The sequence below is a fragment of the Coenobita brevimanus genome, chromosome 71 (genome assembly GCF_032717465.1).
Source record: "Coenobita brevimanus isolate Jiangsu-jjx chromosome 71, ASM3271746v2, whole genome shotgun sequence".
NCBI lineage: Eukaryota > Metazoa > Arthropoda > Malacostraca > Decapoda > Coenobitidae > Coenobita > Coenobita brevimanus.
This window is the reverse complement of record NC_137024.1, coordinates 26,962,727-26,976,387: the sequence shown is the minus strand read 5'-3', so window position 1 is coordinate 26,976,387 and position 13,661 is coordinate 26,962,727. Positions and strand designations below refer to the sequence as shown.

Here is a 13,661-nt window from a genome sequence, read left to right as displayed (position 1 = left end):
GCACACAAGTCCCCCCACCATGACAAGGTGCCTGCCCGCGGGGGCAGGGACCCTGGGAGCTAATGGGTTAATTACTACCAGCAAAATATTTTTTGCGGATAGTTTTTTTTTTTCCCTTACTTTGATTGTTAAATGTTTTGGTAGCTATATGGATGAAGATAGAAGTATAAGCAAGCAGTACTTTACAAAGTTTAAGCAAAGAAAGTCTGGCTTGGAAACTGTTTGGCTGCCTTATGAGTGATAGGTAATAATACTGTAGTATAGCCTGTTATAAGCAACTCTTGTTTGGTTGTATGTATGACAAAGGATGAAAGTATAAAATACACAATCCCCTTCAGTTGTGATTTTTTTTTTTTTTTAATTAATGTGGGAGCATCTCTAGAGACGGCTTTGTCGGTCTGTCCTTCATAACGTTTCATTCAAAAGAGATGCTTCACCCCCGTAGACTGTAGCAACATCAGTGAAATACCATATTAGCGTTCTGATGCTCCCTCTTCACGCCCGCAGACCTGAGCGACTTTAGCCAAACTCCAAACATGTACTGTGGCCAGAATCACCCATGTTTCCAGAACAGTGGTTTTCAACCTGAGGAGAGCAAGGGCATAGAGGAAAAACAGACTGGCATAAACAAGTGTGTGTGTGTGTGTGTGTGTGTGTGTGTGTGTGTGTGTGTGTGTATCCATCATCCAATCCTATGTTGCCCCATGAGGAGCGTAGGAGCCCGGGGTTAGGCAAGTTGGTCCTGACATTTAAAATAAGTGACCAGCCTCACTCATCCCTGAGTGGCATTAAGTGAGCAATAAACCCCAACCATCCCTTCGATATAAACCTGCACTTGCTAAATCCGATCTGAGCTCCTTAATAACCAGTCGCCATAATTTGGTTATATGGTTTCTACCCAGCGTGGTAGTAAATGGTTTCCTGGTGTACAGGAAACAATTTGGCTTGTCACTCAGTGTGGAGTCACCCATAGGCAGAAGGAAGAGGAAAGAATGAAGGAAAGAAAGAGAGAAAAGGGAGTGTAAAGTCACCCATTGGCATAAGGAAGAGGAAAGAATGAAGGAAAGAAAGACAGAAGAGGAAGGAAGGAAGAGAAGAAAGGGCAGACACCCAAAGCAGCACTACATCGAGTAAGTGGATGGTGAGTACCCCCACCTACAACCTTATATATATGTATATACATATTATATATATATATATATATATATATATATATATATATATATATATATATATATATATATATATAGATAGATAGATAGATATGTAGAGAGAGATATATATATATATATAGATAGATAGATAGGTAGATAGATAGTTATGGATAGATCGATAGATAGATATAAACATATATATATATATATAAATAGATAGATAGATAGATAGATAGATAGATAGATAGGTAGATAGATATACAGTATATTTATATACAATCTCTTTCTATCTATCTATCTATCTATCTATCTATATATATATTGTTACGGAACAGAGAAAGATAACGTACACTTTAAGTGAGAATACGAAGAGTCACTACTGTCCCGTAAAGTTCCAGGTTCAAAACAAAAGAGTTAGGTAAAATTACAAGTTAAAGTTTAATGCTTAAATTAACAACAAAACATTCAGAACTCATAAGGATAATGTAATGGCAAATAAACAGGTTAAATATATGGTTAACTGCAATAGCCTCTATTAACACGAAATTAGCAAGAGTAAATTTATCTAAGTCAGCCCTGATAAAATGAGATACCAGATAATACTCAGTGAATGCCAGATAAATTATTACAGATACAAACTATTATCAAAAATGACTGACAAAGAACCCTACATAAATTACAATTTCACTAGGCCTACAAATTAAACTTATGCTATACAGTACAAGAACAAAATGCAACAACAGTTATACTCAAATTACACACAGCTGCTAGATGGTTGGAGATTTCTTGAGCACTCACAATAATAATATCTGTACAGGGGAGGACAGAGATGTGAACAAAATGAGGAGCAGATCTAAGTGGCAATGATGCAGAGACTGAGCTCATTATATAGGGGCCAGCAGAGCCTGATACAGCTTGTAATGAGGACGCGCAAATGAAGCCATGGGGACAAAGAGATGACAATCCCGCAAAGTATAACAGAGATGTCGACTCACTCTACTATAACGGTAGAAGGGGGGAACTGAGGCAGAACACGCTCGTGATCAAACATGCAGCATACTGTGCGTTAAAATTACACAAAGGATGATGAAATCATAGGCTATGTAACACCTCCCCACAAAGAAAAAAGAAATTTACAAAGGAAATTTCTTATTACTCTAAAACAATCTGTCTAAAGTCTAGATAAGCAATCTGCAATAACATTTTCTTTCCCCTTGACATGTTGTATGTCTAATGAATACTCCTGAAGAAGTAGACTCCATCTTGTCAATCTCTGATTTTTATCTTTAAACTTACTAAGGAATTTCAGTGGGTTATGATCGGTATAAATGACTATGGGGTCAAAACCAGAACACAAATAAAATGAAAAATGCTGTAAACCCAAAATCAAGGCCAAAAGCTCTTTCTCAATAGCTGAGTAGTTCTTTTGAGGTGGAGTGAACTTCTTACTGTAATAAGATACAGGGTGCTCAACACTCTGATCATCCTCTTGCAGCAAAACAGCCCCAGCTCCTGTATCACTTGCATCAACAGCCATCTTAAAAGGCTTAGCAAAATTTGGAGTAGCGAGCACTGGCTGACTTAATAAAATAGCTTTAAGTTTGTTGAAAGAGGATTCACAGTAATCGGTCCAGACAAATTTAACTCCCTTTTTCAGTAGGTCTGTAAGTGGTGATACAAGAATTGAAAAGTTAAGAACAAATCTCCTGTAATAACCTACCATTCCCAAAAATCTTTGTAGCTCTTTCCTAGTTTTAGGTCTGGGAAGATCACTTATAACCTGAACTTTAGCTCCTGGTGGTGCAACATGTCCATCACCAATTACATACCCAAGGTACTGAACTTCAGCTTGACCAAACTCACACTTTGATAAATTAGCTACAAGATTAGCATGAACTAAACGGTCAAGAAAATTACTGACATGGCATAGGTGATCTTTCCAGTTGTCACTGAAGATTAATACATCATCAATATAAACAACACACCCTGCCAAACCCTCTGTTACAACATTCATGAGCTTCTGAAATGTGGCTGGTGCATTCTTCATACCATACGGCATTACTGAACATGCAAAAGCCTTTCCTAATGTTACAAAACATGAGATCTCCCTAGCACGTTCAGTCATAGGTACTTGCCAGTATCCCTTTAACAAATCAAACTTACTTATGTACCTAGCCTTTCCGATCTCGTCTATGCAATCTTCCACACGAGGGAGAGGGTAAGTGTCTGTTTTAGTTATCTGATTAACACGTCTGTAGTCAATGCAAAGCCGCTGTGACCCACCTGGCTTAGGGACCAGAGTGACAGGAGAACTCCACTCGCTCTGACAGGGCTCAATCATCTTGTGGTCCAACAGGTAGCCAAGCTCCTTCTGGATGAGAGGAACTTTCACTGGGTTCACACGGTAAGGAGGCAATTTAATTGGCTTTGCGTCTTCAACATCGACATCATGCATCAACACAGTGGTTCTTCCTGGAGTGGCACGGAACACTTGCGGGTACTCCTGCAGTAATGCCGAAAACTCCTGCCTTTCCTTGGGTGGTAGATGAGAAAGCTTAGTCTGGAGATCATTCATGATATCAGGATTCTTCCCCAAACTATCACTCAGGCTCATGCTGCATGGGAGAACTTCACTTGTAGACTCGGGTGGAACAGCTACAGTGCAGACTGGATTATTTTCGTCCCGCCTGTGATATAACTTTAGCATGTTGATGTGACATAGTTGCTTGCTCTTTCTACGATCTGGTGTGGCGATGACATAGCTGACATCACTGAGTTTCTTCTCCACGAAATAAGGGCCACTAAACTTGGCTTGAAGAGGTTGCCCATGAACTGGTAGCAGAATCAAAACCTGATCTCCTGGCTGAAAGTGGCGTAACCTGGACTTCTTGTCATACCAAGTCTTCATCTTCTCCTGAGCAGCTCCTAAATTCTCTCTCGCCAGCTGTAAAGCAGTGGACAGCCGTTCTTTGAACTTCATCACATACTCCAGCAGGTTGACGTCATCTTCCTCCGACAGCCAGCATTCCTTGAGTAGCTTAAGGGGTCCTCTTACTTCATGGCCAAACAGTAGTTCAAAAGGTGAGAAGCCCAGTGATTCATTTGGAGATTCTCTTGCAGCAAACACAACGAATGGAAGACCTTTATCCCAGTCTTTCTGATGTTCCAAACAGTATTTCTTGAGCATCGATTTGAGTGTTTGATGATATCTCTCCAACGCTCCTTGGGTCTGGGGATGGTAAGCTGAAGACGTGATCTGGGTGATGCCCAACTCTTTCAGAGACTGCTTGAAAACATTTGACATGAAATTACTTCCCCGGTCTGACTGTACCTCCTTGGGCAGACCAAACTTTGTGAAGAACCCTAGCATTTCCTTAACCACGTTCTTTGCTGAGATATTTCTAAGTGGAATGGCTTCAGGATAACGAGTAGCCATATCAATCATGGTCAACACATAAGAAAATCCTGAAGAAGTCTTAGGAAGAGGGCCCACAATATCCACCAACACACGGGTGAAAGGCGCCTCAAAAGGAGGAATGGGAACTAGAGGTGCAACCTTTTCGGTCTGATTACACTTCCCCACAACTTGACAGGTGTGACAAGACTTACAATACCAGGAAACATCCCTGAAGATACCTGGCCAGTAGAAGTGTTTCAAAATGCGTGCCACAGTCTTCCTCACTCCAAGGTGTCCTGCCAAACTGGAATCATGAGCCACTCGAATGATATCCTGCCTACAAACACGAGGGATGACAACTTGATGTACAACCTCCCATTCACAGTCGGCTGATGCTGTTGGGGGTCTCCACTTCCTCATAAGTACTCCTGACTTTACATAATAACAAGTAGAAGCACCAGCTGACTCTTCCTCACTGCAAGCAGAGTTAGCTAGACCTTTCAACTCAGGGTCAGCAACCTGCAACTCAACCAACTCTTGACGAGACAAATTATCAACACTACGGGGTACTGCCTCATCTGGTGAGTGGTCCAAATTAGCAAGAAAAGTGTCAGCTAGGATAACATCATCATCATCATTATCCTCTAAATCACCAGTAACTTTAGACTTAGCCCTAGTGACAGCACATGCAGGGAACACATCAGGGACATCACAATCCTGGGACGCAGCCACTGGCTCACTAGACAACTGAGGAGCTGGACACACTTGACTTCCACCAATATCATTTCCAAGTAAGAAAGTTACACCTGACATTGGGAGTGTCTCAACCAACCCAACCATAACAGAACCATTAACAAAACCAGACTCTAAATTCACTTTGCACAGAGGAACAGAGAAGTAATTATTCCCTACACCTTGTAAGATTACAGTTTCATCAGAGGAATTAACATTAGAGCCTAGAACACTGGTCAGCATAAGGGATTGGCAAGCACCTGTATCACGATATATTTGAACTGATTTCCTGTCATTACTGTCCAGAGGACTGACAAAACCATCAGACAGGAAATTAGCACATGAACTCTTGAGAGTGTCACCCACGTTACTGCTCAAAAGAGGAGCTCCATCATGAGAATTTAAGTTACCCCTCAAAGCAGGTTCAGTTAACTCAGTTAAAGAATTCTGGGAACTCTCAAGAGTGGACACTAGACCAATTGACTGAATATTTAAAGACTCCTTTTTGTTCACATCACGCTGTCTCCTGAAACATCTCTCCGTAGTATGACCAAGCTTACTACAATAAGTACATTTACTTTTCTGAAATCTAGAGGTGAAGCTGGTATTTACTTCCTGAGAAACATCATCCTTATTCTCTTTCCTGTTACCTGTACTCTGAGTAGAGGCAACGTACTTACTCTCAGCTTTCCCTTTTTCTCTAGAATATCTCTTGTGAGTGAGAACATACTCATCAGCTAAAACTGCAGCATCAGACAAATTATCTATTCTTTTCTCATCAAGATATAGGCTTACATCTTTATAAATACACCTTTTGAAATCCTCCAGCAAAATCATCTGCTTAAATTTACCAAAATCAGAATCCACATTCTTAGAATTTAACCACTGCTCTAACAAATCTTCTTTGATTTTTGCATACTCAACATGGGATTGCTTATCTTGCTTGTAAGTTGTCCTAAATTTTACTCTATAGGCTTCAGGGACAAGCTCATAGGCCTTAAGAATCAAGCTCTTAACTACATCATAATTATCAGACTGATCCTGAGGCAAAGATGCATAAGTTACTTGAGCTTTACCGGTGAGAACAGTTTGAAGGAGTACTGGCCAATACTCCTTAGGCCAATTAAAACCTGTAGCTACCCTCTCAAACAACTGAAAATACTTTGTTAAATCAGATTCATTAAAAGGAGGGACAAGTTTAACATTTTTAGCCACATCAAAATCATCAGAGCTAGATGATCCAGTTCCACCTTGTTTCATGCGATACTCATGGTCTGCCTGAATCCTGGCAAGTTCAACTTGTGCCTGAGCCTGTATCTGTGCCTCTTCAATACGAGCCTGAGATTCCGCCTGCTTAGCATTTGCCTGAAATTCAGCTTCTTTAGCACGAGCCTCCTGCAGAGCTAGCTGTAACTTAGCTAATTCAATCTGCGTTTGCTCATTTGGAGGAGTTACATTAAACAAGCTTTTATTAATCATGCCAACAATTTGATCCTTAGAATGATGAGAGTGAACTGCAATTCCCAATTGTTGAGCAACAAGCTTAAGTTCATTCTTTGTTCTGTTTTCTATATCACACACTGTTTGCACATTTGACAAAAAGTCCTTGGCTTCATCAAGTGTAGAAATAGTAGCCATCATGAATATATCACAGTCACAAAATATCAAACAATATCCTTATGATAATATCCTGAATATCCTGATATGAGGTCGCCAAATTTATGTTACGGAACAGAGAAAGATAACGTACACTTTAAGTGAGAATACGAAGAGTCACTACTGTCCCGTAAAGTTCCAGGTTCAAAACAAAAGAGTTAGGTAAAATTACAAGTTAAAGTTTAATGCTTAAATTAACAACAAAACATTCAGAACTCATAAGGATAATGTAATGGCAAATAAACAGGTTAAATATATGGTTAACTGCAATAGCCTCTATTAACACGAAATTAGCAAGAGTAAATTTATCTAAGTCAGCCCTGATAAAATGAGATACCAGATAATACTCAGTGAATGCCAGATAAATTATTACAGATACAAACTATTATCAAAAATGACTGACAAAGAACCCTACATAAATTACAATTTCACTAGGCCTACAAATTAAACTTATGCTATACAGTACAAGAACAAAATGCAACAACAGTTATACTCAAATTACACACAGCTGCTAGATGGTTGGAGATTTCTTGAGCACTCACAATAATAATATCTGTACAGGGGAGGACAGAGATGTGAACAAAATGAGGAGCAGATCTAAGTGGCAATGATGCAGAGACTGAGCTCATTATATAGGGGCCAGCAGAGCCTGATACAACTTGTAATGAGGACGCGCAAATGAAGCCATGGGGACAAAGAGATGACAATCCCGCAAAGTATAACAGAGATGTCGACTCACTCTACTATAACGGTAGAAGGGGGGAACTGAGGCAGAACACGCTCGTGATCAAACATGCAGCATACTGTGCGTTAAAATTACACAAAGGATGATGAAATCATAGGCTATGTAACAATATATATATATATATATATATATATATATATATATATATATATATATATATATATATATATATATATATATATATAAACACAATATCCAGTCCACTTGAGCCACCGCTTCCCGAGTTATGACTCATTTCTGGCCTTTCACTCGGTGGCCTTTAGGCGGATCACTTCTTTGTGGGCTCTGAAGTTACAATAACAACCAAAAGTACAGAACTTAGTGCAATTTTTGTTATAGGAAGGTACGATTAAATTCCTCAAAGTTGAAGAATAAAGCAATTTCCAGTCAAATCAGGCCACCACTTCCCAAGCTATGACTCATTTCTGGCATTTGGACAACTTTAAGTATATAGATAGATAGACAGACAGATAGATAGATAGATAGATAGATAGATAGATAGCCAATACCCTCTTCAGGCATAAAATGATCCACAGGTATATATGGCGAGTGATGAGAAGGGTGGGTGGTGAACTGAATGAAAGGAAGGCAATGATTGATTATATGTGTGTGGATGAAAGGATGCGAAGATGTGTAATGTATGCAAGAGCTTATAGAGGTTGGGGGAGTGGACTTTCTGACCACTACTTGGTGGTGGCCAGAATTAGGATTCAAGTAAGATGGAGGAATAGAAGAAGGGAAAGACGAGAGGAAGGAGTAGTTGCAAGGAGAGTGGAAAGGTTACAAGAGGATGAGAAAAAGGCAGAGTATCAGACAGAAGTGGAGGAACGATTGGGCAAATATGAATTGGAACATATGGGAGACGTGGAAGGTGTGTGTTTACGGAAGAAATATGTGCAGCATGTGATGTGGTGTGTGGAAGGAAGAGAAGACGGAGGGGAGGTGCAAGGAACAGCGTGGTGGACCGAAGAGGTGAGACAGGCTGTGGCACAAAAGAAGAAAGTATACAATGAATGGATGAGAAATAGGGGCGTGGAAGAAGTTGAGAGGCGGAAGAGAGAGTTATATGTGGAAAGAGAGAGAGAGGTGAAAATATTAGTAAGAGAGAGTAAGAAGAGAGTGGATGAGGACTTTGGAAGGAATTTGAGTGTAAAGTGGAGGGACTGTAAGAAAATGTTCTGGAAAGAGGTGAAAAGAGTAAGACAGGGTGGAAGTGAAGTTAGCAGGGGAGTGAAAGATAAAAATGGTAGATTACTAGTGGAGAAGGGAGAAAAGTTAAGCAGATGGAGAGAACACTTTAAGGAATTGTTGAACATAGAGGATGGAAGTAATGCGAGTATAAGTGGCTGGGGAATGGCTGGGAGAAGGAGGGAGATGAGAAGACAGGAAGAAATCAGTAGGACAGAAGTTGTGGAAGCAAGGAAGAAAGTTACATCGGGGAAAGCCCCAGGAATTGATGGAGTGTGTGGTGAAATGCTGAAACATGGGGGAGAGATAGTAGTAGAATGGATGTGGAAGATGTGCAGATTGGCCTGGGAGGAAGGTAGAGTCCCGGAGGATTGAAAGTCAGGTATAATTATTCCCTTGTACAAAGGAAAAGGGGAAAAAGAAGTGTGTGGTAATCATAGGGGCATTTGTCTTCTTAGTATAATAGGAAAAATGTATGGTAGGATACTTATTGACAGAGTTGGAGAAAGAACAGAGAAATTAGTTGGACAAGAACAGGGAGGCTTTAGGAAGGGAAGAGGTCGTGTAGATCAGATATTCATTCTTAGATCCTTAGTGGAAAAGTTTCTAGAGAAGGGAAAGAAGTTCTATGCGGCTTTCATGGATTTGGAGAAAGCATATGACAGAATGGATAGACAAGGATTGTGGAAAGTGTTAAGAATATATAGAGTAGATGGGAAGTTGTTGAATGCTGTGAAGAGTATGTACGATGGTGCGAAGGCTGCAGTGCGTGTGGATGGTGAACTAAGTGAATTTTTCTCTTTGAAAGTTGGGTTGAAACAGGGATGTGTCATGTCTCCATGGTTGTTCAATCTGCACATGGATGGGGTAATAAAAGAGGTACAAGGTAGGGTAGTGGATGTTGGAGTGGCCCTGGTGAGAGAGGATAGTGTTTGGAAACTCCCTGTACTATTGTTTGCAGATGATAATGTGTTGTTGAATGAAGACGAAGGGGAGCTGCAAGGCTTGGTGGATGAGTTTGGGAGAGTGTGTAAGAAACGGAATCTAAAGGAGAATGTAGGGAATAGTAAAGTGATGGTCTTTGAGAGAGGTCAAGTCAGTGAATGTACAGCGAGGCTGGATGATGAGGAATTGGATAATGTGAGTAAGTTTAAGTACTTGGGTAGTGTGATGAGTAAGGATGGAGGTTTGGAGGGTGAAGTGCTTGAAAGGGTACAGCAAGGAAGAAAGGTTGCTGGTTCTTTGAAAGCAGTGATAAGAAACAGGGAAGTGAGCATGGAAGTGAAAAAGTTACTGCATGACAGTATTGTGATACCAACTCAAACGTATAGAAGTTAAGCCTGGACGTTGTTGGAAGGACACAAGTCAAGAGTGAGAGCAGTGGAAATGAGTTATTTAAGAGGAGCCTGTGGAGTCACATGGAGAGACAGGCTGACAAATGAGGATATATAGGAGCGTTGTGGTGTGGATGTGGATGTGATAGGAAGCGTTATGAGGAACACACTGAGGTGGTTTGGCCATGTGGAGAGAATGGAGGGTGAAAGACTGACGAAGAGAGTGTATGTGAATGAGGTGGAGGGGGGAAGAGGGAGGGGGAGGCCGAGGATGAGATGGAGGGATGAGGTGGAGAGGTATATGAGAGAGGGGTGTGTGAATTGGGAGCAGGGGACTGAAATGGCGGGGTACAGGGCGACTTGGAGGCGATTTGTTTGTGGGCACCCCAAACGGGATTGAGGCGTCTGGCAATATATATATATATATATATATATATATATATATATATATATATATATATATATATATATATATATATATATTTCTGGCATTTTAACAATTTTAAGAATGTATATATCTATATCTATCTATCTAGCTAGCTAGCTATCTAGCTATCTATCTATATTCTATCTATCTGTATACCTAGGCTGCTTCCCCCAAGGAAAGGGAGGTAGCCGAGACATGACGACACACTCCCAAATTACTCATCCGTTCAAACACATTCATTCGCATCTTAGCCCCAAAGGGAAGAAGGGACAGATCCTCACCGAATCACACCACACAAGGGTCAACTGCGCAATGCAATCAGTGACATCCGCAGCAGGGCCCGACAACAGGGCTGGTTTACCCCTGCCACATCATAATAGACCCATCCCCTTACCCGCACCTGACCTGAGTAGCTGATCAGACCAAATGCGGGAGAATATCCCCTCAGGGCTGCGTCATCATTTATTCATTCACAATTTCTCTCCATTTATTTCTGTCACGCACAGCCACTCTTCCTTGCTCAACAGACATCCCTCTCGCATCCAGCGCTCTCTTCACACTGTCCATCCATCCTATTCGTGGTCTCCCTCTCAGCCTGACACCTCTCACATCAGATCTAGTTATCTTTTTCACCAATCGCTCATTATCCATTCTCTCCATATGCCCAAACCATCGCAACACCCTCTATTCAACTCTACCAGCCATCTCCCGAACAACTCCAGTTCTCCTTCGCACTTCATCATTTCGCACTCGATCCATACGCATCACTCCACATATACTCCTCAGACACCTCATCTCCATTACATTCAAACTTTTCCTCTCTGCTACACCCATATTCCATTTTTCAGCCCTATATAATGAACTCGGTACCACAACACCCTCATACAGCCTTCTCTTTACATCCATTCTAAGCGAACGACATCTAAACACTTTTTTCATTCCTCCCAGCACCTTTCCTACTTCATTCATTCTAAACTTCACTTCTGCATCTATTCTCCCATCCACAGCAACATGTGACCCTGAATATTTAAAACACTCTACCTCCTCAAGCAACTCACCATTCAAAACTATATTGCATCCCCCTACCATCTACCAACCTCGTACACTTCATCACTTTACTCTTATTCTCATTTACTTTCAATTTCCTCCTTTCACACACCCTTCCAAACTCCTCTACCAACTGTCTCAATCTCTCCTCTGAATCAGCCACCAGTGCAGTATCATCTGCAAACAGTAGCTGCTTCAGATTTCACTCTCCACCATCAACAATAATAATCGGTGCCTTTCCTGCCTCAGGAAGCAAGCAGTAGGACTTGAGTTATCACCACAGCAGGCACTGCTGCCAATCAGCGATAATACAGTATACTGTATAGTTTAAATACACTGCACAATCAAATATACTGTATATATATTCCCGGTCACAGGTCTCGAGATGACGGTGAGGGAGGACTTTGTGGTCGAGACAGGCACTGGGTTTAATAGCACCACCAGAGCTGACGTGGCTGCCTTCATGCTGTCCTGCCTTAACACCGAACGGTACGACCAGAAGATGGTTGCTGTCACCACACAGAAAGCACTGATGTAGACCAACACGCAACTAACGTACTAAACTGATATACTAAAGGCATATACCGTTCAATTGACAGTGAACAAATATACAGTATATTCGGCAATAATAGTCGGTGCCTTTCCTGCCTCAACAAGCAAGCAGTAGGACTTGAGTTATCACCACAGTAGGCACTGCTGCCAATCAGCAATAATATACTGTTCAGTTTAAATACACTGCACAATCAAATATAATAATATGTTGTACAATTAACAAAGCTTATGTAATGTACAAACTAGTGAATTTTAGTCCAGTACATTAACTGATATACTGTACAAACTGATACTACAGTCTATTATACTAAGTGACTCTAATCAACTAATAGCTACGCTGCTAATATACTGTACAACCTGCTACACTATACGATCTAATATACTAATATGCTGTACTACAAACTAAATCTAATATACTGACTTAGGTACTATACAAATTAATTAATTGCACAATATAATAACATACCATAAAAGCTAATAAAGTGCATACTTTAACATGCTATGTTCTTTCCACTTTATTTGCTTAAAATCGGGGTTCAAAATGCGGGCTGATGCTGATAGTTAGGTTCAGTATGTTTTTTTCGTTAAAAATATTTGGAGATAGCAAAACTATACACTTTTGGAATCTTTAGAGCATGGGGAAACGAAAAATTAATGTTGGCATTTGCGTAAACATCTGCATGGCCGCCATTTTGGATTTTCAAAATGGCCGCCATAAAATACATAATTTGTGCTATGTCAGCTTCTAGTCAACCTATAAACACAATTAAATGGGCTAATCCTACGTTTTCTGAGTCAAGAAAACCACTGGTGGCCTCATTAGACTTCTAATTCTAACACTTGCATCACTTTTAGGACTTTTTATCTTTCCAGAGGGCGGTGATACCAGGGGCGTATATATGCCACTGATACAAAAAAAAAAAAAAAATATTCTGTTTGTCTCAATTGGCGCAGACCACGCAAGCGAACAACTAAATAGGTGACGAAGATACACTCTGGGTTAATTGGTATTTCCAATAATGGCAACGCACGGCAGCGGTTCTTTCTGGCCATACCAGAGATGTCACGCCTCTCAACAGACTTTAAAGGACAATTTGGTGTCACTGCTCATAAACCACAAGAGCACCATGAGGTACAACCAAGTGCTGTCAAGGAAAAGCAAGACGCTGTCAACAAGATCAAGGCTGCCATACTGAGTAACGGGAATCCCTTTGATGCAGAAAGCGATTAGCTTTGCAACTTCATGACACATGCATATGTTCCCCAAGAAAGTGTCGCAGATTCTGAATGTTGGCAAAAGTGGCCAGAAACTGTATGAAGAGTACGTTGCTGGATGCATCAATAGAGACGTCAGTATGTGGGCACCAGTCAAGAAGGAGAATAACGCCTTGTTCTTGTCAGAAAACAAGAAGGAAACTGTCAAGGTCCG

The 13,661-nt window shown here is 40.8% G+C and overlaps 1 protein-coding gene across 1 annotated transcript in view; it reads left to right on the top strand.

Moving 5' to 3' along the window:
• LOC145406713 (flavin reductase (NADPH)-like) overlaps positions 1–12,218 on the top strand; it is a 103,571-nt gene extending 91,353 nt beyond the window's left edge. Inside the window, exon 5 of the mRNA XM_080277813.1 lies at positions 12,058–12,218. Within this exon, the coding sequence (XP_080133939.1) occupies positions 12,058–12,218 (161 nt within the window). The remainder of the gene's footprint in view (positions 1–12,057) is intronic.
• The last annotated feature ends 1,443 nt before the right edge of the window (positions 12,219–13,661 follow it).